The sequence below is a fragment of the Xenopus tropicalis genome, chromosome 2 (genome assembly GCF_000004195.4).
Source record: "Xenopus tropicalis strain Nigerian chromosome 2, UCB_Xtro_10.0, whole genome shotgun sequence".
Taxonomy (NCBI): Eukaryota; Metazoa; Chordata; class Amphibia; order Anura; family Pipidae; genus Xenopus; species Xenopus tropicalis.
Window position 1 is genome coordinate 132529071 of NC_030678.2, and position 23180 is coordinate 132552250.

Genomic DNA, 23180 nt, shown 5'->3' on the forward strand with positions numbered 1-23180 from the left:
CAGATAGAGCTGCAAGCAGGAAGCTATGAAGACCAAGCTAAAATGGCAGCTGCAATCTTAAACAGAGAAAACTTCTAAGGCTGTTTACTCAGCTATGATAAAGCTTTCTGCAGAATAAATCTAGCATTCCACTACTGTGGCAAATCTATTGGCAGTAAAATGCCAAAATGACTTTCCTTCTCCTGGCCTCCTTAAGCCTGGCAATCAGCTTTAACCAGGCCAACGTTTCGGTCTCATCATGGTCGGTCTTTATCATGATAAAGGTCTTAGGTGGAGACCAAAAGGTTGGCCTGGTTTTTTAATGGCATGATTAAATAAAAATATTTTTTTATCTTTAAAGGATTCTGGTGTGCACCTGCTTACTTTTGGACTTATATATGTATATATTTATATTTAGATAAGGGGGAAATAAATATTAGTTTGTTTTGTATGTTTGCATAAGCCCTATAAAATACTGCAAAAAGCTGTTACTAAAATGAAAAAGGAAATTTCACATAATGTTATGTCAGAATATCAGCTTGGAAAACTGATACAGATCACCATGGTTACAATTCAGACAAAACATCAATTATTGATGTTAAGGTTCTTAAAAAGTCCTGTTCCTTCTATAAAAAAAGTACTGGGAAGTTTAATTAACAAACAAAGCATTATGAACTCAGTGATCAGCACAAGAAGTATTAAGTCACTTAAGCGGTTTTCTTTGCGTGTTCTCTCCAGTTCACTGGATGCCATTTCAGTCTGGATTTTGGTAAGCCTAAATTGTATTCTAGATCTGTGATGTTATTAGAATGTGCAGCCTGTGAAAGAGCTTTAATAATATCAAGTAAATAAAGCTTTACACATGTAATGAAAATCCATATTTAGGGAATTACAGACAAAATGACAATAACAGAATAAACATTGCTACAGGCATAAAGGGCTGTGTGGGAATATGTCACAGCCAAGTAGATTGTGAATTCAAGTGATGTTACATTCAAACAACAAAAATGAAAATAAAAGCAAAACAAGCAAATAGATTCAGAATATACACATTGTATGAGTTGCAGAATCATAGCGAGGACAAGGCACCCATAACCAAAATGACAGGGCCAGAACTAGGGGTAGGCAGAAGTGGCTTTTGCCTAGGGCACAATGGTGGGGGTGCTAGAACCCGAGGGACTTACCTTTCACCTGCTTCTGCTGCCAGTATGCACAGGGGGAGAGGTTAGACTCAGAACAAGGGACAGGGCATTTAGTGGGGGAGTCACCAGTCAAGTAGTGCTTTGAGCACAAATACTATTTGGCCTGGCTCTGATAGTCCTTCAATGCCCTTTAATTCTCTGTTCCTCAATATATCTGTGCACTTGTGTCTCTGTATATTTCTGGCTGTTTCATAGTTATGCACTAGTTATGCATAGTCTCTGCACTTTCTCCAGCTCATAAACCGGAAGCCCAAAACTGCACTGCATACTCAAGGTGAGGCCTTACCAGAGACCTATAAAGAGGCAAAGTTTAGCTTTCTTTACTTGAGTCAATGCCCTTTTTTATGCAAGACAGCACTTCATTTGCCACTGAATAACACTGCCTGGAATTAAACAACTTGTTTTCAACAAAAATCCCCAGATCTTTCTCAATTAAGGATCCCCCAAAACCCTGCCATTTAGTGTATAACTTGCATTATATTTTCTCTACCAAAGTGCAAAACTTTGCACTTCACAACATTGAACCTCATTTTCCATTTTGCTGCCCAGATTTCTAATTTTGTCAAATTGCTCTGCAAAGTGGCAGCATCCTGCATCGAAATTATAGTTTTGCATAATTTAGTATCATGAGCAAAAATAGAAACAGAACTTTCTATGCCCACCTGCAGGTCATTAATAAACAAGATAAAAAACAAAGGACCAAGGACCAAAGGTAGAAGCTCAAAAAGAGCTCATAGGAGCACTCTGGCTGAAGAAGCTGGAAAACAGAGGGAAGACATTTGCACCCCACTTTCCGCCTACTGTGCTTCAGCTAGTCTGAATGCTTTCAGCAGACACTTATAAAAGTAGCAATGTATATGAGTTTTTTTAATAAACACTTTACAATACTGTAAAATATGAAGAATTCATTGGATTGGACTTACCTATGCAGCTGTAAATATTCTCGTGGTCTGTTTAATAAATGTAGAAATCGATCAACAATCTTATTTTTACCCACACCCTGTTGATGAAAAATATATAAGATTTTGTATAGAAATGCAAACATTTTTAAAATTGTATAGCTTAAGTTTTTTTGCTATACTGAAAGCTAGAATCATACAACTGAAAGAGAGTGAAACATATTTCTCTTACTAAAAAAATGCAAATATAATAAATAAACATTATAAATAACACTAATTTAATTAACTGGTTAAGTAACTAAATATTAGACCTTTCTGACATGAGTCCCATAAAAGCTCCAAGAACCATGTTTTCTATGATTTTAAGTTTTATTTTGCCACTTCAAGGAAATGTAGGGCTATAGCTGGCTAAATGCGGATATGTCCATATTACAGATGGGAAAATACTGTCATAGCTTCAGTACACTTTAGCCTACTTTCGAATGAATGTATTAAAATTACACACATGAAATACAGCGAATGTTCAACCAAAAACAAGCAGCTCAAAGTTTCTCTCCAGTCTGCCTTTCAGTTTTCAAAAGAACTGAAAGCTACTTTAAATATTTGATACAGCACAAGCATTTTTGCTGTATTTCACTAAATAATTAAGTTTTAAAACCACCACGCATCTCTCCATGTGCACTGCCATGAGTGTTTTAGTCCAGTCCACTGCTTCGGTCATGGCATTAAATCTAAACTAACAGATGCAAGAGGAAAAAGTGCCTGCACATGAATTTGTCATAGAATAAACTGTTGGGGCAGGTAGATGACAAATAATTTGGACCAGATGCTTCTGAATTCAGAGGGCCAAAGGCAGCTGTGTGCACCATGTTGTTCAAGCATGCAATAGCGGTGTTGCCTATTAGGCGTAACAATCACAGGATATCTTGATTTCTAAAATGACTTAGGATGACACATACGGACAGTGCAAAGAGAATGACCACACAACACACTCTGGAAATAGAGTCCCCTATTGTAAACCTCTGGGTAATCTTGACAACTCAGAACTCCAACCAGCATCAAAGAAAACACTTGCTATTGTCAGGTTTTCTGGTGTTATTTCTATTTCAGTCATTTCCAAACTAGTAACTAACTTCACAATGCTACGCTATACTATGGTGGTACAAATTATTACACTTATTTACATGTGTGAAGCAATATAACTAGCTGGAATATTAAAAAGTTTAAAAATGCAGTATAACAGTGCAGTAAGGTTCGATAAAATGTAGTCTTGTGGGCATTTATCAGTAGAGGAAACAATAAAAGGCAAGTGGTCAACATTTGCCATAGCATATGGCAAGCATCATAGACAAGAAAAGAAAATCTGTTGGTATATACAACATGCTCTTCGAAGCAAGCATTCATAAGAGGAATAGCATGCTTGGCAAGATTTTTATGTTTTCAGCAAGTAACCCACAGTCAAATCAAACAGATGGTTATATAAGCTTCATTAACCAAAATACTTAGTTCTATTTTATAATTTTCCATTGGGATACCGTTTTTACAACACAATATATTTTGTTAATTATGAAAAAAAATTGCTTTAAAAACTATTTTACCAACAATAAGTACTTTGTGGCAACAGGATACACTCCCAAAATAATAGTAAACAATAACTGTTTACATTACTGCCTAGCTTCTTCTCTATTTGAACCTCTCTAGCCTTTATTTAAGCAGATAATTCATTATGGGGCCCATTCATTAAAGCACGATGACCACGATTGTGAAAAATTCGTATTTTTTGTTAAGTTTAGAACTTTTCGTACTGTTATGGATAATATCGTTAAAATAGTACGACTTTTTCATGATACATTCGTTATTCCACAAAAAAGTCATACTCGTTATTCATTCAAGCTTTGGTATCGTGACTATATTTTGGCCAGGTTGGAGCTGCAGAAAGTCAGAAAGGTTTTCGCGCCCTTTACAATCGTTCAGATAAAAAAATTTCATAACTTTCGGATTTCGGGTTACAATATTTTCGTATGTCCAAGAAATGAATTTTTGTGACATTTTCGAATGTCAGAAATTATTGTGGTTACTCCAAATTTTTTCCAATCGTACTTTTAACAATCTGAAATTCGTACTTTAATGAATGGGCCCCTATGAGAATGGATCTTTTTTTCTCACAACTATACCTTTATACCCAATATTTATCATTAAGGTTCATTTGCTAACAACAAAAAAAATGCTGGAATGCTAAGAGGAACACCCCTTAGAGCCCATACACTTAGCACTTGCCTCCCTGGTCATGATTGGTGTTGCTGTGCACCAGTTAGAATATACAGCACAAGTCCCAGAGTGCAGTACTGATGAGGAGCCCTGTACTTAAATTTATGGCCTGAACAAGTATAGTAGCATTCAAGGCCCCTTACAGTGTGTTGCTCTGCTAAGCATGGGTAGGACTACATACTAAGAAAGAGTTGCACCTTTGGCAGCTTGGCATTTATTCCATGGTTGACAAGGAAACCAGTGCAAAAACCATAGTGTTCTGAACATGACTTTGCACTTTACACATATGTCCCTATTTAGCCCTATTATTATTATTATTACAACATCCAGTTACATAGTCCTCTTCATCTACCATCTCTGAATTGTAGTATAGTGGAACATAATGTGGTCTTGGGGTACCCAATAAGAGGAGTCTAATAAACTGAACCCTAATGACGAGACAATGTGACCCCACTTGGTTTTGAATCACCCTTATGTCTTAACTTTAGAAGTGACGATATGGTATGATGTTTATTAGCAAACAGATGACTTGGTACTTTTCCTGTAGGGGGGAAACAACATCCATATGTTGAAATTCTCTGCAGCATTTGTCAGGGCACAGAAGTTTTAAAAGTGTTTAAATATTTATTTGAAGATTTAGAACAATGTAACTCAGGAATTTAAATGCTTGTAAAGCTTGTGTACCAGGATGACTGCTACAGAGGTAGTTAATTAGCCCACAAAGTTGTATGCTCCAAAAATTGCAAACTTTCACATGTCCAGCTGCACAGTGCTCAGTAACACATGTACTCCATTGTATCTTTGTTAAAGGGGTTATTCACCTTTGGGTAAACTTTCTGTATGATGTGGAGAGTAATATTAGTAATAATATTAGTATAATAGTTTTTTAATTATATTATTATTATCTCTTCAGTTTGGTTGCTAGGGTCCAAATTACCTTAGCAACCAGGGAGTGGTTTGAATGAGAGACTGATATATTTATAGGAGAGGACCTGAATAGAAAACTATGCTAAATAAAGTAACAATAACAAAACTGTAGCCTCACAGAGCAATAGCTTTTTGGCTGCTGAAGTCAGTGACCCCCATTTGAAAGCTGCAAATAGTTAGAAGATGAAGGCAAATAATTAAAAAACGATAACAAATAAATAATGAAGATGATTAAAAAGTTGCTTGGAATTGGCCATTCTATAACATAAGTTAACTTAAAGGTGAACCACCCCTTTAATGCATATTATAGAGTCGTTCTGTTTATTATTTATCAATATTTATTTTTAATGAGTTAGACCACCTTACCAGCTGTATTTTACAGCTTTAAGTTCCCCATACACGGCCCGTGTATGGGCACTACCAACGGCCTGCCCGACTGATATCTGGCCTGAAATCAGTTAAAAAATCTAGTTGGATCGGGGACCACATCGGCTCGTTGATGCGGTCCCCGAACCGACTTTGCCTATACCCGTCGTTACAATTTGATCGTTTCGCCCCAGGGTCAAACGATCGAATTAGCCTGGATTCTCCCGATATCATCCACCCGTACTTGGGGGATATCGGGAGAAAATCCGCTTGCTTGGCGACATCACCAAACGAGCGGATCTGAAGGTGTATGGGGACCTTTAGATGTCAGTAGCAAGTGGCTTTAGCTAGCTGGGCACTAAATGTATCTTTATATTAGGTCTAAGACATCCAAAGGACACATACAAGTCCATGTTACACAATTCCCACTGAGAGTAAAACTATGACTGGCTGCTGGTCACATTAATACATGCCATTATAGTTTCCACTGAACAGCTCACCTGATTTCCCACCAGCAACAGATGTTCTCCTAGTAGAAAATCCTTCAGCATGTCCTCCATTACCATCATATGCTATAAAATGACAAAACGGAGCTCTGATAAGATGTCTTATAATGATTACTGTACTACATATTAACACTGTACCATAATGCATAATCATGACTATGTTGTATTGTTTGTGACTTTTGCCTTTGCCTTTGATCAGACATATAATGAGCTGTATATGGTAAGAGATCCCTTCACTCTGCCAAAGCTTTGTTTAAGGCAGAATGGAGTTTATTATTCATATAGTGCAACACAAAAAACTGTAACAACAAGCTGTATTTGACAGACTAGTGTTGCACTTTAATATAAAGAAAATAATATCTTCTTATGTGCATGCATATATAATATTCAAACTCAACTTTTCTGTCCGACAAGTTCCTCATTCCTCCTAGCAAAGGAAGAAAGAATAACTAAAGTACCATTTATGATTACAAAAGATCATGAGAAAATAGAGCCATCTGAAGTTGCCAGGACTGTTAGTGTCTGGTCCGATCATAGGTATTTAAATGAATCAAAATCAATAAAATTCAATGACATGGGAATAAGATATGAACCGACCCTTCAAACTACTTAAAATTTAGTAGCGTTTAGAAATTCAGATTTGAATATGAGAGCTGCCATTTATCAGTTGCAGTACATTTTAATTAAGCCTGGTTCCCCACTTCTGTTCAGCAATGCATGTACCTGAAGAACTCAGGAGTATCCAATGTTTATTCTAAACTTTGTTAGGGTAGTGATGCTATATACAGTATCTCTCGTTAGAATATGTGGATTTTTTTTTTTTTTTTTGTCAAATCCTCTGGTTGGCACCTTAGCCTATTACCTGACTGTTTTTGCCCACATTTCTTCATGCTTTCTTTCCCTTCTACAATGTTGTATCTCTGTATATCTACACTAAAGGGACTGGGTGATCAAATGAGCTGTTAAAAGACATCACGAAAATTACAACTCTTTAATAAAGACTAAAAATTAAAACTTAATCTAGATGGTGAAATGGCAAAATGAGAGCTTTCCTTTTTCTGCTGGTCTTGTTGGCTGAACCTTTCCACTAATTACAAGTAAGACATTTCAACAACTCTGTCTGTTAAATGTGTGCTGACCCACTTCTCCTTCCCTTCAGATCATTTTGTTACCTTGAGGACAATATCACGCTCAGATAAACAAATTAGTGGGCTAAGCTGCATACACACATATTCTGAAACAAGAGTCAGTATGTGATTGATGCACAAAATGCAATGACTTGGTACACAGTTTTTCTCTCTTTTTCCACCCCCTCCAAACGACTGATGCTTCCAGTGAAAAAGGAGGAAACAGGTCATGTGGAAGTAGGTCAGCCAAAGTCCTAAGAAAAATAATACTTGTCAGCACACATAATAAACACAGCTATCCTCTCTATAAATGACTAAGCCCCACTTACAATAATAAATAAATTATCGACTGAATTTGAGCAAAATATCCTATTTCTGCCAACCAAAATTCTTGCCCTATTTTGTCCTTCTAATTAAATGCTCAAAGAAACATATCTAATGAGATTCTGCAAAGGTTTGTTTTTCTTTTTTACATACAATCACTGCCCTGACTATGTCTTACTTGAATGGCCAACTTTAAAATGGCCTTGGTATCTGTGGTCATTATGATGTCAGTGATTGGGCATTTAATGTGCCATATCACAGGATGTCACTGAAAGATCACAACAGGCTCTAGACACATCTGGGCGAGAAGTACCTGCAAGGCCTAGTAACATCAAAATGAAAATGATTCACCTAAACTGAAACACCAGCAACTTCTATTTAGTTATTATTCTTAAACAAAGATCCTAACAATATTTAACTATGCAGGTTTATCTGCTCCCTCATGACATTTTCTTGAATATAACTATAGTTCTTTTACATTCAAAAGAGGTTTAGTTTAATAGTGCATAGAATCTTTGTGGAGATGTATCTCTGCAGAGTTTCCAAGGAAAAGCTGACAAGACCAAACACTAAGAATTGTCTCAGCTGTCGTTAGGGGAAGTTTTATATGAAAGAAAAAGCTAGCAAGCCTGTTTTCTTTTTATAAAACTGTGTACTTGGTTATTTATGTATTTATGGATATTCACACGTAATATAATTTGCAATGGACACCTATTTTGAAGAATTATTTTATGGTGTGCTACTCTCCTAAAAAATAGGATGCAGCTTACATAAAGCATTTGGAATGTCCAACTGCAAAACAGCATACCTGAGTAATTTGCAGGAGGAAAATAATGCTTGTCTGAGAGGTACGCTGATAAAACATGTAACATATCAAGAACTCTTACTAAGCAATCAATAAAATATTTTCCAAAAACAGATTTATTGAAAAACGTATTTTTAGAGCTATTAAAATTCACTTTTTAGGCATACACAGGTGTTACTTGACCAATAAATTCAGATATTAGCATTCTGAGGCAAGTCTTTTTAGCAAGTTCCATGAGCAGAGAGACTGACTTCCTTCAGTTTGCCTTAGTCATATCACAATGATTTAGCAAGTCAAATAAATTATTTTATTTGATGAGCTAATTGAGTAAAATAATAGCATTGAGTTGTTGAGTGAAATGTCTGTTGTTACAGTACTTACCTGCTTGTTTTCATAAAATAGGACATCAGGAACTTTCATCTTTTCATTTGGGTTATGTACTGGCACAGTGATGTTACCAAGCCTCAGTATACCAGAATTTATTTCACCTAAACAAAATATTCCAATGAAATAACAATGTAACAATGTTATATTATAATATATGTATATTATCTTATAAACCTCTAAATCCCAATTTCCTATTTAAAATGAAATATATGCACTGTTAATAAGTAGATTTCTTCAGTTTTTTTGTATGATATGTAGGATGAAGTAGCTAATTGTGTCAACTGGTTGTTTATTTATGCATATAAGAACTGCCATATATACGTATATGGCTGAGGTATTCTTCAAAAATACAGAATACAATCATAGACAGAGGTGTTGTTCTAGTTTAATATGAACGCCAAAGTAGAGAAAATAACATATACATGCACACATATAGGTATTGGACCCCTTATCCAGAAAGTTCTGAATTACAGTAAGGCTACCTTCCATAGACTCCATTTTGATAAAATAATTCACATTTTTAAAAATTGTTTCCTTTTCCTCTCTTATAATAAAACTAAAGTACCTTGTACTTGATTCCAACTAAGATACAAGTAATCCTTACTGGAGCCAAAACAATTCTATTGGATTTAATTACCGTTTAAATAATTTTATTAGCAGACTTAAGGTAGGAGATCCGAATTATGGAAAGAATTCTATCGAGAGAACCCCAGGTCCCAAGCATTCTGGATAACGGGTCACATGCCTGTACATTAGAAGGTACTAGAGAGGTTTTTAAGAATTCTAGTGGGTAAAATTTGCATACAAAAATTAAAAAAAAAATATCTTACAGCTGTAATCTTTTTCTTGTATCCTTTCCAAATCCATAATGTTTTCCTCTACACCAGAATCAGCCAGATTTTTGTGCAGAGTTGATCTAGCCAAATTTGGTAAAAATCTACAAAAAAAATAAAGAATAAAATGTTATGGCATGTTTTCTGTTTAATATTAAAGCTATGAGAAAGAAAAGCTAAAAACAAATTCTGTATACCTGTAAAGGAGAACTAAACCCCCCTTGGCACAAAAGCCCCCCTCAACTGCCCTCCATCTTCAAACCTTTACAGTTGATTACACAGAAAAGTGCCCATATTTGAAATCATGAGATAAAATGCAGAGCAGTGCAGTAAAGTTCCCTGGTGCCATCTCCTGTCCATTCTCATCCTCTTTGGGTCTCTTCGCCCACACAGAACCTACAGGAGCATGCGCAGTTGAAGCTGATTCCTGACTAGCCCCAACTGTGCATGCTCCTGCAGGCTCAGTGTTGCTGAAAAGACCGGAAGTAGATGAAAATGGGCAGAAGATGGAACCGGGGAACTCTGCTGTGCTGCTCTGCAATTTTATCTCAGGTTTTCCAATAGGGACACCTAGTTCTCCTTTAATCAGGCACATTTAACCTGTGATGGGCCAATGGTAAGGTACATACCTCCCAAGCAGTGGGGGGGCGGAGTGTAGAGGCATGAGAATATGATGTGATGCAGACCAGAGGTGAAGAGGAAGGTTTGACTACCATGAGAGATGATGTAAATGGGGGCAAATCGTTGCTTTCGCAGCCAGCCAAAGCTGGACAAAACTGGAAAATGTACTATTGTAGAAGTATACGTAAGTTTTCTTTCAGGTAAGCTTCTTGCAGCTTATCACAGTTCTAAAACTTACCCTCATATGTAATAGGTGTAGGTGTACTGCCTATTTGTCTGCCTGCATTTAGAGAGATAAACACATGTGGCATAAGCCTAACCCTACTACTTTCCATCATAAGCAAAAATCACAACTACATTTTTAATTGCAAGTATGAACCCAGACAAACAGTAACATGAGGATGTTTGCCCAAAATAATCTTATGTGATTTCTAGAGTTTTGTCCGTATTTATACCTTGAAAGGCAGGCCTTATTTGCAGCATGATAAAGACCTTCTTCTGGGTACTGAGACAGACGACGGCAGATTCGAAGTAATTGCCTTGTTGATAAAGATGAAGCCAAGGACTGTGCCTGTCAGAGAAGAACATAGCAAAGAGAAAAAAAACACAAAAATTTCTACATAAAAAATAACCAAAGCCTCAAAAAGTGTCAGGCAACAGCAATATCTCAGTGTTTACTATGCTATTTATTACTTCAGTAAGAAATAACTTCAGTCAAGCTGCTATGAAGAGAATGTTTTCCCTGTTCATCCACCTGCTGCCATCCCTTTTAACTCAGATGTAGTTACTCATTTTTCAAAAACCTTCATTGAAGTTCACATAGACCCTTTTGTTGTAAACATTTATTTACCTTTGATCTCTGCTCATTTGTGTTTTCTGCTAACTTAATTATATTATTTATGCATAACATGTTCTTTGTTCCATCTACTGCAATAAATAATACACTCAAATAGGCAGAATTGATGCAACATTGTAGATATTTAAAGGAGAACTAAAGCTTAACTGAAGAAGCAGGGCACAAATATTGCACATTATGTTTTGGGTTTGTGTACATGCCCATGGCAACCACAGCCCTTTAGCAGGGAAGATCTGTGCCTCCAAAGATGCCCCAGTAGCTCCCCATTTTCTTTTCTGCTGATTCCCTGCACATGCTCTGTGCTGCTGTCAGTTACCTGAGCTTAGGGACCAACTCACCATATACTGTATACATTTAAGGCTAATTAGTAAATAATAATACAGATCATTATTACATGATAGCTCTGAAACGTGTGCAATTAGGATCAGAATTTAATCAGTCCTGTTGCATCAGCCTATAAGACAGACAAACCTTATTTTCTGTTTGATAATTTGCGACAAAACCCTAAGCTTATCTTCTCAGCAGCTGCCCAGAGCATAATGAGCATGTGAGTGTCACTGACACTTCTAACAAAACTCAAGATGAGGAGCACCTTTGACAATATTCAAAGTCTGAATCATTGCTGCTATATGGATGCCAAATGTTTAGGCTGGTGTAAAATTATATAAAATGTGGCATTGGTTTTCCTTTATAAACATTAAATTCTTTACATGTTGTAATTTATAATATTTTATTCTGCATACTGTGTTGAAAAAGTGCTGTCAATATATCAGTTTACTTCATTTTAATTCTAAGAAACTTTCTTTTTAAATCTTGCAGGTCAAGGGTGGGCCTAACTTGCCACCAGCCCAGCACCAGCGACTTCCCCAGCACTGTCTCAGCCCCCAACATCTGTGTTTTGTGATGATTTATATAGATGTGTCTGCCCCTACAATGATGTCAGAGATGGTAGGGGTTAGTGTGGCTATATATATCACTGTTTATCACTATTTGTTTTTAAAAGTTGATTATACCTACTTTAGCTAAACTCAGAATTCATACAAATCTTAATAGCTAGAATTACATCTGTTGCGATGAATATACTGTGCAATAGGGAAGCAATAAAAACACCCTTCTATATTACTACACAGTACTTTAATGGGATCTAGATTAAAAATTTCCATTACACAAAAAAAAGCTAAAACATTGGTAGAATCCAATATCCTATACAGATATAGAAATCCTATCTATCCTATTGGTAGAATCCATTTAGTAGTGCAGTGCCTTATAGATAGAGCCAGGTGTTCTAAAAAAAAATAAAAATAAAGGATGTCATGGTTAAAACCTAGTGAGAGCTAGAGGCCCATGATTGGAAATGTGGGACAACAAATTAAAAAGAAAGTTTTTTTTCCACATGTTCTATTTTAAAATTTCTAAAAATAAGTCAGAAACAACTAAGCACAGATAGCTTTGACTTCAAAATCTATTTTGCAAGACCATTTCATTTTATAGCTCACATTTATCTGTTTCTAATTATCTACATATGTCTGCACGCTTTCTGCACAACTATTTCTCCTTTTTTGTATAAGATGAATTCCTGACCAGGATTTAAATTCAGAAAACAAAAAGAAATAATGAGGTATTCGCAAGAACATATTGCAAAAGACTAAAAGAAATGGGCAGCTGTGACCAGTATGTATCCTACACTCACAAGCAAGGCAGATGTTCTGACTGAAAAATAGAACCTCCACAAACTCATTGTTTGGATTTATAAGACAGCACGGGTTGTTGATTTGTCAAAATGGAATTGTTTTAGTTAGTGATCTCTCTATATATAGAGTTATCTCTCTCAGAATATAATGGACATCAATGACTGACCCAGTAGTTTCAGGGCAAAACTTTGCACTTCTCATAGTGTGATCCAATTTTCATAGCTATTTCTCAATTTACTAGTGGCCAAATTGCCCTCGGTGTGGTCATTTAGCCATTAAAATAAGTTCCAAAAAAATGACACATGTCATTTTAGCCCAACTGTGTTAAATTTGTGTTGATGTGGACACAATTTTGTTGAAACTGCACCACGTATGACTTGCAAATGCAATGAAAATGGAATTATGAAGAAAAGGGTGTATTAAGGGTCAAAAACATGACTACTGCATTTAAATGTTAACTTTTCACACTTGTGGTAAGTAAATGACCCCTTAAATATGGAAAGAATTTATGCAAATGGATGGAAGTCATGGGATAAGATGATTACTGAAAAAAAATTATTAAGAATTATGAAAAAGGTGAGAGGCAAAAAAAGAATGGGACAAACAAACAGACAAGGCTAAATCAAAAGATAAAGTTAGAGGAAAGAAGGAAAATATATATTCCTTATAAAGTGTAACAATTGTGTAGATAAGGGCCTCAGGGATCAGAGGTGCTACTTGCAGGCACTGGTGTTCACAGATGCCCTTTTGGGGCCCCAGGCTTTCTGCAGCTGTACGCACAGGAAGCCAACAAGTTTTAGGAAGCAGAGCAAAAACATTTAATAGCAACCAAAGTCGAGACCAAGGGGTTGATTTATTAGTTTTCAGAACAGTGTTTTGCCTTAATTACTGTAAATCACGTTAATCCTGTTTTTGTAAATAAATTCATACAAAGGCAAAACAAAGGGTCAGTTATATAGTAGTCAACAAGTAATCAAACCATGGGCAAATAACAGAAGTATAGGGAAACGGTTGCACTACACATATGTCAGCTTGGACATAAGTATAAGAATATGTGGCAAGGCATCAGTTAAAGATAGAAACATCACATATGCCCAGATGTTTTAGTCTGCTTCCATACTGATAAGGTGGAGTGTAGAATAGGGGGGAGTTGCCCATGCCTGACAGCACCTTATTCTAGAACTGCTTGAGCAGTCCACTGAGGACCTCTCCTCCTGCTTGATAGCTTTCTAGTACAGGCAATACAGGACCTTGTCTTTGCACCCTTGGGGATCCACAATAACAGAATCTTTAAATCCCCAATGGCATATACAGTGGAGGAAATAATTATTTGACCCCTCACTGATTTTGTAAGTTTGTCCAATGACAAAGAAATGAAAAGTCTCAGAACAGTATCATTTCAATGGTAGGTTTATTTTAACAGTGGCAGATAGCACATCAAATAACTTTAAATAAAAGATAGCAACTGATTTGCATTTCATTGACCACAGTCACCAAGAAAACCATTGGAAACACATTACACCGCAATGGATTAAAATCCTGCAGGGCTTGCAAGGTCCCCCTGCTCAAGAAGGCACATGTGCAGGCCCGTCTGAAGTTTGCCAATGAACACCTGAATGATTCTGTGAGTGACTGGGAGAAGGTGCTGTGGTCTGATGAGACCAAAATAAAGCTCTTTGGCATTAACTCAACTCGCTGTGTTTGGAGGAAGAAAAATGCTGCCTATGACCCCCAAAACACCGTCCCCACCGTCAAGCATGGGGGTGGAAACATTTTGCTTTGGGGGTGTTTTTCTGCTAAGGGCACAGGACAACTTATTCGCATTAACAGGAAAATGGACGGAGCCATGTATCGTGAAATCCTGAACGACAACCTCCTCCCCTCTGCCAGGAAACTGAAAATGGGTCGTGGATGGGTGTTCCAGCACGACAATGACCCAAAACATACAGCAAAGGCAACAAAGGAGTGGCTCAAGAAGAAGCACATTAAGGTCATGGAGTGGCCTAGTCAGTCTCCGGACCTTAATCCAATAAAAAACCTATGGAGGGAGCTCAAGCTCAGAGTTGCACAGAGACAGCCTCGAAACCTTAGGGATTTAGAGATGATCTGCAAAGAGGAGTGGATCAACATTCCTCCTAAAATGTGCGCAAACTTGGTCATCAATTACAAGAAACGTTTGACCTCTGTGCTTGCAAACAAGGGTTTTTCCACTAAGTATTAAGTCTTTTTTTGTTAGAGGGTTCAAAAACTTATTTCACTCAATGAAATGCAAATCAGTTGCTATCTTTTATTTAAAGTTATTTTTTCGATTTTCCTTTTGATGTGCTATCTGCCACTGTTAAAATAAACCTACCATTGAAATGATACTGTTCTGAGACTTTTCATTTCTTTGTCATTGGACAAACTTACAAAATCAGTGAGGGGTCAAATAATTATTTCCTCCACTGTATTTAATAAAAATATGAGTAGGAGAAGTACTGGTAGTCATTCTAAACAAAAATCTCAAACATAGACACATAAATTGAGTCTGACCTTGCTAGAAGGGCATGAGAAGAAACCTCATCGCCAGAAGATACAGCTTAGAAGAAACAGGATGGGACATAAACACAAAAAAACGGTGTAAAATCACATGCAGCCCTGTATACATGTGAGTGACTGTATTTACATTTTTAAATATCTATATTACCTTATGCACATTGTTAGGTAGTGCTACTGTATCGCATGTAGCATGTAAACTGTATAGGACAGGGACCTCCCTCCTCTTTCTATTACCACATAGCACTTAATCTTGAAAATATATATATGTATATATCTATAGTCTACCACTGTACTGATTCCTGTCTGTCCTATTATCATATTGTTTTAATATACAGTAGTGATGAATGAATCTGTCCTTTTTTGCCAAAAGTTTCACAAAACTATGGAAACACTGTGAAAAACTATTGAAATGCATTGAAGTCAAAAGGCATCATTTGCATAGTTTTTTTTCCACGCAAAACACATTGGTTAATGGGTGTTTTTTTCTCACATTTTTTTTATGCCAAATGCACTGAAGTCAATTGGGAGTTTTTTCTTACTTCAAATTCATTAAAATTAATGGGTGTTTCTTTCTGTCAGTTAGAAGTTTTTTCTCACTCCAAATGCATTCAAGTGAATGGGCACCTTTTTTTGTGCTTTTTGCATTTTTTGCGGTTTTGAGAAAAAAATTCTCTGTGGGCAAAACATGGAATTTTATCGTGAATTTATGCCTGGAGAAAAAAATTGGCACTAATGGACAGCGATGCTTTATTTTATTTTTTTTTTTAAAATGAAAATGTATATACATGTTGTAATTGTCTTCAGCTAGGGGCCACTTGAGTTCTCAAGCAGCTGCTGTCTCTATTATCATACTACTGGAAAGTGAGGTTTAATGGCATGACTGCAAAATTTGCAACAGGGATGTGTGTTATTGTTATTTCAAGTTTTTTACTGTCAAACATCTTAAGCCATTTCTATGTTTAGAAACATAGGCAGGAGCAGCTAAGCCATGCATTATCCATATTTGATCTGACATTTGATTTGAACCTGTTAATTATAAATACAGTTTCAAGCTGTGTAGTTATTATGACTGACATAATACCATTCCATGTGCTGAGTAGCTTGTTAAATCATGTTTCTACAGAGAGATTGGTCTGTTTACATTAAAGATCCACTTCCTTAAGAATACCATAATCATGAATGCATTCTGATATATCTCTTATAGTAGGGATTGGAGTTTTTCTTCACAAACACTTAAATTTGCATATTTTTTTTTCTTCTTTGCTACAATGTGCTGCTAAGTATTCCTCTGATCTTATTAAATGTAACAATATAACTGGTCTGTCAGGCAGGCCTGTTATTTTAAGGTAAACACATAACAGATTGAAGCTCATCACTTCTAGGCATTTTTTTTGTCCTTCCCACGATGTACTGCTCACAATGCCATTGGTTAAACAAGTAGAAGGGGCTGTAATGGATATAGTCAAGTTCAGTTCCTTGGAAAACCATCACAGGTTTCTTTTTGCTATAAATGCACTACAGAGCAGTTCTCCAAAACTCAATGTCATTGGTCAGTCGTGTCCCCAAAAAGAATGTTTTTGATTACAATTTTTTTTTAGCGGACTTACCGTAGGATCCTTTGTGTCTCGCAGTTTGTGTGTTACAGTAAGCAGCTGTTCAACTGCCTCCTTTGCAACACCTGGCACCTGATTGAAATAAATATATATATTTTAACATAATTGTAATATTCCTCTCAAAACACTGTCTATATGGCTCTTGACTTAATGCACTTTTTGGTCACAGTTACCAAAATATAAAATGGTAGGCATCTGATATTCCTCCACTAAAAAAAAACACTCTGCCAACTCCTGTTTCAAAAACAAGGGGGATTTAATAAGACAGTGTTTCCTAGCTTTTCTCTTTTCATTCTAGGTAAAATAGCTGAAAACTACACACCACACAAGACAATACATTATTTAATGTAACTGTACAATTTTAGTTCTTGTTTTGATGACAGGAAGAAATCCAACATCTTTCAAAATGTTTCTCACCATTCCTGTGATTATTTGAATCTCCTCTTTTTTAGTTAAAGACTTGATTTCATGAAAAAGAAACATTGTCAGAAGCTCAGGACCCAACCACTGCTGAGAGTTACCACCAAGCACAGGAGGTTCTGCCAGAGCAATTATTCTGAAAGATGGGTGGATGGGAAATATAGATCTGAGGAAAAACAAAAAAATGTTGATTATATGTCATAAATTTTACATATATCTTGTAAGCAAAAAAGTTTATGGCACAAAAGTTATTTTATCCACCAATGGAGAGGCAACAGCGATGGCTTGCGCTGGTTCACACTGACTTAGGAGTGGCCTGAAACAATTATTAATGGTGGTACCTGGCACAAAAACACATACAGTACTTGAGCACAGGCTCAAGAACTGTCTACATTAGCAATGTTACATGGTACCCATTTAATGGGACACCAAATTTAAAGGCTCGTCTTTCTCTGCCAAGGGAAATACGCCACTGGAAAATATGCCCTGTGAAAATAAAATAATAAATATACAGTACTTTTTTCATATTTAAAGGAAAACTAAACTCAATAGAAATGCCAGATTTTATAGAATGAAAGTACTACAACATCATAGAAGTTTAGCATTCCTAAAAAAAAAAACGAATGATTTCTGAAATTAATAGCTAGCTGAAATGAAAAGAATGATGCAGTACATTTAAACATAACATGGTGAGCCCACTATAAGTAAAAAAAAAAACAGTTCCAAAGGACCTAAGTAAGTCTATTATGTAGCGGTGACTAGATAACCCAGAATGGCATAGAACTGAGGTTGGGGCTAAATGGGGGATTTTGTCACCTTCCATTAATTTAATGGCACACAAAGCAATTCTGTGCATTCTGTCATCTGTAAGTCAGGCAATTACCATTCAAAACCATGGCTAATGCATTTTCAAGAAAAATCACGCGTGGGTGCAGGCCATTCACAAAGAAATGATTGTGGGTGATTCCAAAACATGTAGAATTGGCCAATGTGCCATCACCCTTAAAAAGTTTACAACAGTGTCCCACAGGATCCTCCTATGACTGCAGCTATGCTAAACTCAGATAAGCAAGAGTCAGTGGAGGCGTCTTTACATAAGCAACGACTGCACATCCATGGTTCAACTATGGTAAGGCCAAACTTCCTCAGGTAGCTATATACCAAACTGTTTCTGCAAAGTGTATGTTACATAATTGTTGCTATTGTGATTTACCTTTAGTTTAATGAATTTGGACAAACGTATTTTTTTTATATTTTGGGGTAAAAGAATAACAGACTAAAGCAAAGTGTCTCTGAAATTCCTAAGTACTTTTTTTGGTTTTTTATCACAATGCACTTCCAAGCAGTTCTCTGATAATATAGAATCATACAATCTCATTAGTAAGATAGGCAGGCCTGTGATCTTGGAGTAAATGCATCACAGAATTGAGTTGGCCATACACTATAAGATTCGTTTGCCATACACTATAAGAACCGCTGCAAATGAGCAGATCTTTTGTTCAAAATGCGACCTAGGGTGCACAATGTTTGGCTAATCCGATTGTTTGGCCCAACGATGGGAAAGCAAGCCATTAAATTGGGGAATGCATCAATGAGCCAATACGGTCCATGATCCAATGGCAAAATCGAAACTGTCCAATCAACATCTGGTCTGATAAAAGATACCGTATCTTATTTTAGTAATAATGCAGATATGGAATATATGGTGTTTTTATTTTTAGGGTTCCTTGCTGTTTACACAGAGAAACTGACAAAATACATGCTGATAGTAGACTAGTAAAGTACTGCATGTTTCCAGTCTTCTAAATTTCACAGAGTGATGAAAACTATTTCCAGCTGCTAAAGAATTTAAGAGTAATATTTATAAGAAGGCCTTTACAGCTATCCTTTCTTTTGTCCAGACTCCAGCTGTTCATTTACAAGAACTGATATGTCCTTACTGAACCTTGATTTTTGATGTTAGGTTATGCAACAGTAAACTGGAACATCATACGCTCTCTTAAACTTCAGTATTATCATAAAACATATGTTGCAACAGAAATGACAAAAATGCTGCCAAGCAAAATCTTGGCGCTGAATAAATTGTCTAAAAATAGCAGTACAAAAAAACAGATTCTAACAAGCCATTCCTTACAAATAATTTTTAAGTTATGAAGCATGCTATTTGGGAAAAGCACAAACCTATGCATACTATTAGAGCAGTACAGCCCAAGTAGTAATATGAATCCTGTATGTGCTTAATGTGGCCACATTACTAAGTGTTTGGTAAATAGTACTGCTGAGGTAATATGGATTATAATTAACAGATTCAACAGTAGTTCTGCAACACTGGTATGGGGTCTGTTATTTGGTTGCCCGTTATCCAGAAAACTACCTATTATGGGAAGGCCATCTCCCATTTTTAATTTAAATAATTCCAGTTTTTCCTTTTTCTCTGTAATAGTAAAACAGTATTATTATTTGATCCTTTATTGGAGGCAAAACAATCCCATTGGGTTTAAAGGAGAAGGATAGGTAAAAACTCAGCAAGCTTTATCTATGTGAATACAGCCATAAGCACTCACAGAAACGCTGCACTGAGTTCTGTCAAAAGATTTGTTGTCTCTTTGTTTTCCTGTGCCAGAGACATGCAGCTCTCTCCCCTCTCCTGCTCCCCCTCCGTCAAGAATGCTAAGAACTCACTCCCCCCCTTAGGAATGTGGATCTGAGCCAATCAGCAGGAAGCATCCTCATAGTCTTACAAACTGAGCATGTACATCGGTCAAGGTCTTGGTGCAGGAGCGAGGCATGATCTTGATATTAACTCTTTATTAGCCTTTCCTTCTCCTTTAATTCTTTCATTAAATTATTTTAAACATGAATTTACAAAAACATAAATTAAGTAAAGACCCCTTTATCCAGAAAACTCCAGGTCCCGAACATTCTGCATAACAAGTCCCTGTACTATCACATTTTCCTCCTTACTTGTTTACATGAGCAGGTGTGTGATTTGGGGGTAAATTTGATAACCTTTGACAACCCCTAGATACATGTTTTGTTGCACTTTCTTAAACCCTATGGAATTCTGAAATCTGATTGGCCAGACAAAATGGCGCACTATTGTGGGTAGTGAAGTGTTGTATACCTTCTCATAGGTAAGATGAAGGTGAATGAAATGTTTTTTTGCATTGTGTCCAAATGAATGATTCATGGTAACAAGAAATAACAAAAGACAGGACCCCAAGATATGCATTTGGACGCCACAAGTTTTTTTTTTAAACAAAACAACAATTTATTTTGCCCTCCCCAACAACAAATAATCCATAATAGTTAATTTTAAGGAAAATAATCCCTTTAATATATTCCTTATTTGGTGGTTTGGACTTTCTTTTTTGGTTAAGGCCCCCTTTAAAGTCCTACAGGTGGTCTGAGTTGCAGCAATTTGGTCATAGTTCAAGAAAATTATGAGCCTATAATTATAAAAGTTACAAAAGGAAAACATAGCAACAGTGCTGCTGGATGTCAAAAGTAGGGATGCACCGAATCCAGGATTTTTTTGAAGGATTTGGTTTCGGCCGAATCAAATCCTAATCAGCATAAATTAGCGTATGCTAATTAGCATTCGGAAAGGGTTAAATGGCCAGGGAAAACATTTTCGGCATGGGGCAAATTTTTAACCCAATTTGATCCTAATTAGCATATGTTAACTAGGATTCGGATTCAGTTCAGGGTGGGTTCGGTGCATCCCTAGTCAAAAGATATTGGTAATAATACAATGCATTTTGTTACCTTCCCTGTAGCTCTTCATCAGAAAGTTGTAATTCCTCCTTTATATATTGATACCTGTCATTTCTAAGTAACCTGGTGCCATCATAAAGGGTCAGCTCTCGGTCATGAATTAGCCTGTAAAAGAGGTGGAGTGATCAATTCATCTGTATCAACTACTGTTATCCCCAGTGAAACTCTGCTTGTGTATATTCTCTTCCCCAGTTTATTTTAACATTAATTAGAACAAATATTAAGCAAGTCAGACAAGCTCATAAAATTAATCTGTGTTAACCATAATATCATATGAAGCTATTTCACATGTTAAGATAATTAGTAAATTAGTCCCTACCCAAGTAAAATACAGGTGGCATTGGTACAATTAGGGCTCTGGCACACGGGGAGATTAGTCGCCCGCGACAAATCTCCCTTGTCAGGGGCGACTAATCTCCCCAAACTACCATCCCACCGGCGAACATGTAAGTCGCCGGTGGGATGGTACACTCTGCGCAGGTGATTTCGGCAAATTGCCGAAGTTGCCTCGCGAGGCATTTTCGGCGATTTGCCGAAATCGCGCCGCCGCGTGTGCCATCCCACCGGCGACTTACATGTTTGCCGGTGGGATGGCAACTGATGGCTCTCTGATGGCAACCCGGGGAAATCAGTCGACCGCGAACAGGGAGATTTGTCGCGAGCGACTAATCTCCCCGTGTGCCAGAGCCCTTAAAGGAGAAGAAAAGGTTTAATCACTTGGGGGTGCCAAATGTTATCTCTTACCTGTTATCACACTTACCTAATATCCCCTATCAGAGCTCCTGTTAGCATAAAACCACATTGGCCTGAGGTACATGAGAGGAGCCATCCTCCTCTTCCTGCTTCCTCTGTCTTTTTGCCTGGTGCACATGCGCAGAAAAGTGAAAAGCCAAACTTTAACAAAAAAAACCCCAGCTTTTTTACTGTACTGCATGTGCACTGGCATGGGGCATCAGGTAAGTGATAACATTTGGCACCCCCCCAGTGACTGACACTTTCCTTCTCCTTTATAAAGAATTTTAGAGCCATTATAATTATTAACAAAATTAAGTTATAATATTATAAGCAAACGAAAAAAAAGTTAAAATAAATTGTTTAATATGTTCATAAGCAATCTAACATAGCTGTGGGTGCTTTACAGTCTGCAGGATCCATAGGGCTCCAGGGCTTACCTTTACAGCAAAAACACATACAGTAACTTGGAAAATATTATTAGATAATAAGCTTTTAACAATCAAAAAAGGCTTAATTCACAAAAATGAGATATAAAATGTTAAAAAAATATTTCAACTCCAGGAATAGCAGGATTTTGATACCAGAGAACAGCAGTCAAAGCATAAGAAAGTCTTTGTGCTTTGCTTCGAAAAAAAAAGTTCCATTCCTGGATATCTTGTTCTGGAGATGCCACAGCGACAATTCTATATAAGCATCAGCATTTTCGATCCTTTCATCCTTAAATTTTTTGTATCTACATATATATATACCTATATACCAATATATTGTAATCTGGCGCCTTTTGCTTTCATATTTAAAACTATTCAATAAAAGACTATACATAGTACCAAGTAGCCAGTAACTGATGACCTCCACATCAAAATAGCATTTTAATAAAGGTTATTAAAGTCTGACGTGGCAGTCAGCAGGGGGTTCACTATACCTCATAATAAATTCATGTCATATTTTCAGAAGAAAACTATAATACTTCAATTTCAGAACTTTAACTTCTGCAGTATAGAGAAGGTGAACAATGATAGGGCTACTAAAATACAATATTAAGAAATAAAAGGAGGGTGAAAAGAATGTCCTTTTTAAAAAATGGATTAATAAGTTCAGTTAAAACATTGGCTTAGGTTTTATTGCACAAGGAACAATAATTATCAACATGTTAATTTTTTTCATAACTGTGTAGCTGTCATACTATTACCTTTCAAAGAAATTACAAATTGTTTATACTAATGTCTTGGTTTTAGCAAAATAAGCTATTCATTTTTAGAATTGATACGTGATAAGCAAATGTCCCATTAATGGAGGTCAAAGACTT

General features: G+C 36.5%; 1 protein-coding gene across 3 annotated transcripts in view; it reads right to left on the reverse strand.

Annotated features, from left to right (window-relative positions):
- Window positions 1–23180, reverse strand: part of vwa8 (von Willebrand factor A domain containing 8) — a 196901-nt gene that overhangs the window by 94909 nt on the left and 78812 nt on the right. For all 3 annotated transcript variants that reach the window (XM_012957744.3, XM_031897124.1, XM_031897122.1), the window contains exons 15-22: window positions 21131–21244; window positions 17360–17528; window positions 16937–17014; window positions 10700–10815; window positions 9621–9727; window positions 8785–8891; window positions 6142–6213; window positions 2105–2181 (exon numbers count right to left, since the gene is read on the reverse strand). In XM_012957744.3, the coding sequence (XP_012813198.2) occupies window positions 2105–2181; window positions 6142–6213; window positions 8785–8891; window positions 9621–9727; window positions 10700–10815; window positions 16937–17014; window positions 17360–17528; window positions 21131–21244 (840 nt within the window). The remainder of the gene's footprint in view (window positions 1–2104; window positions 2182–6141; window positions 6214–8784; window positions 8892–9620; window positions 9728–10699; window positions 10816–16936; window positions 17015–17359; window positions 17529–21130; window positions 21245–23180) is intronic.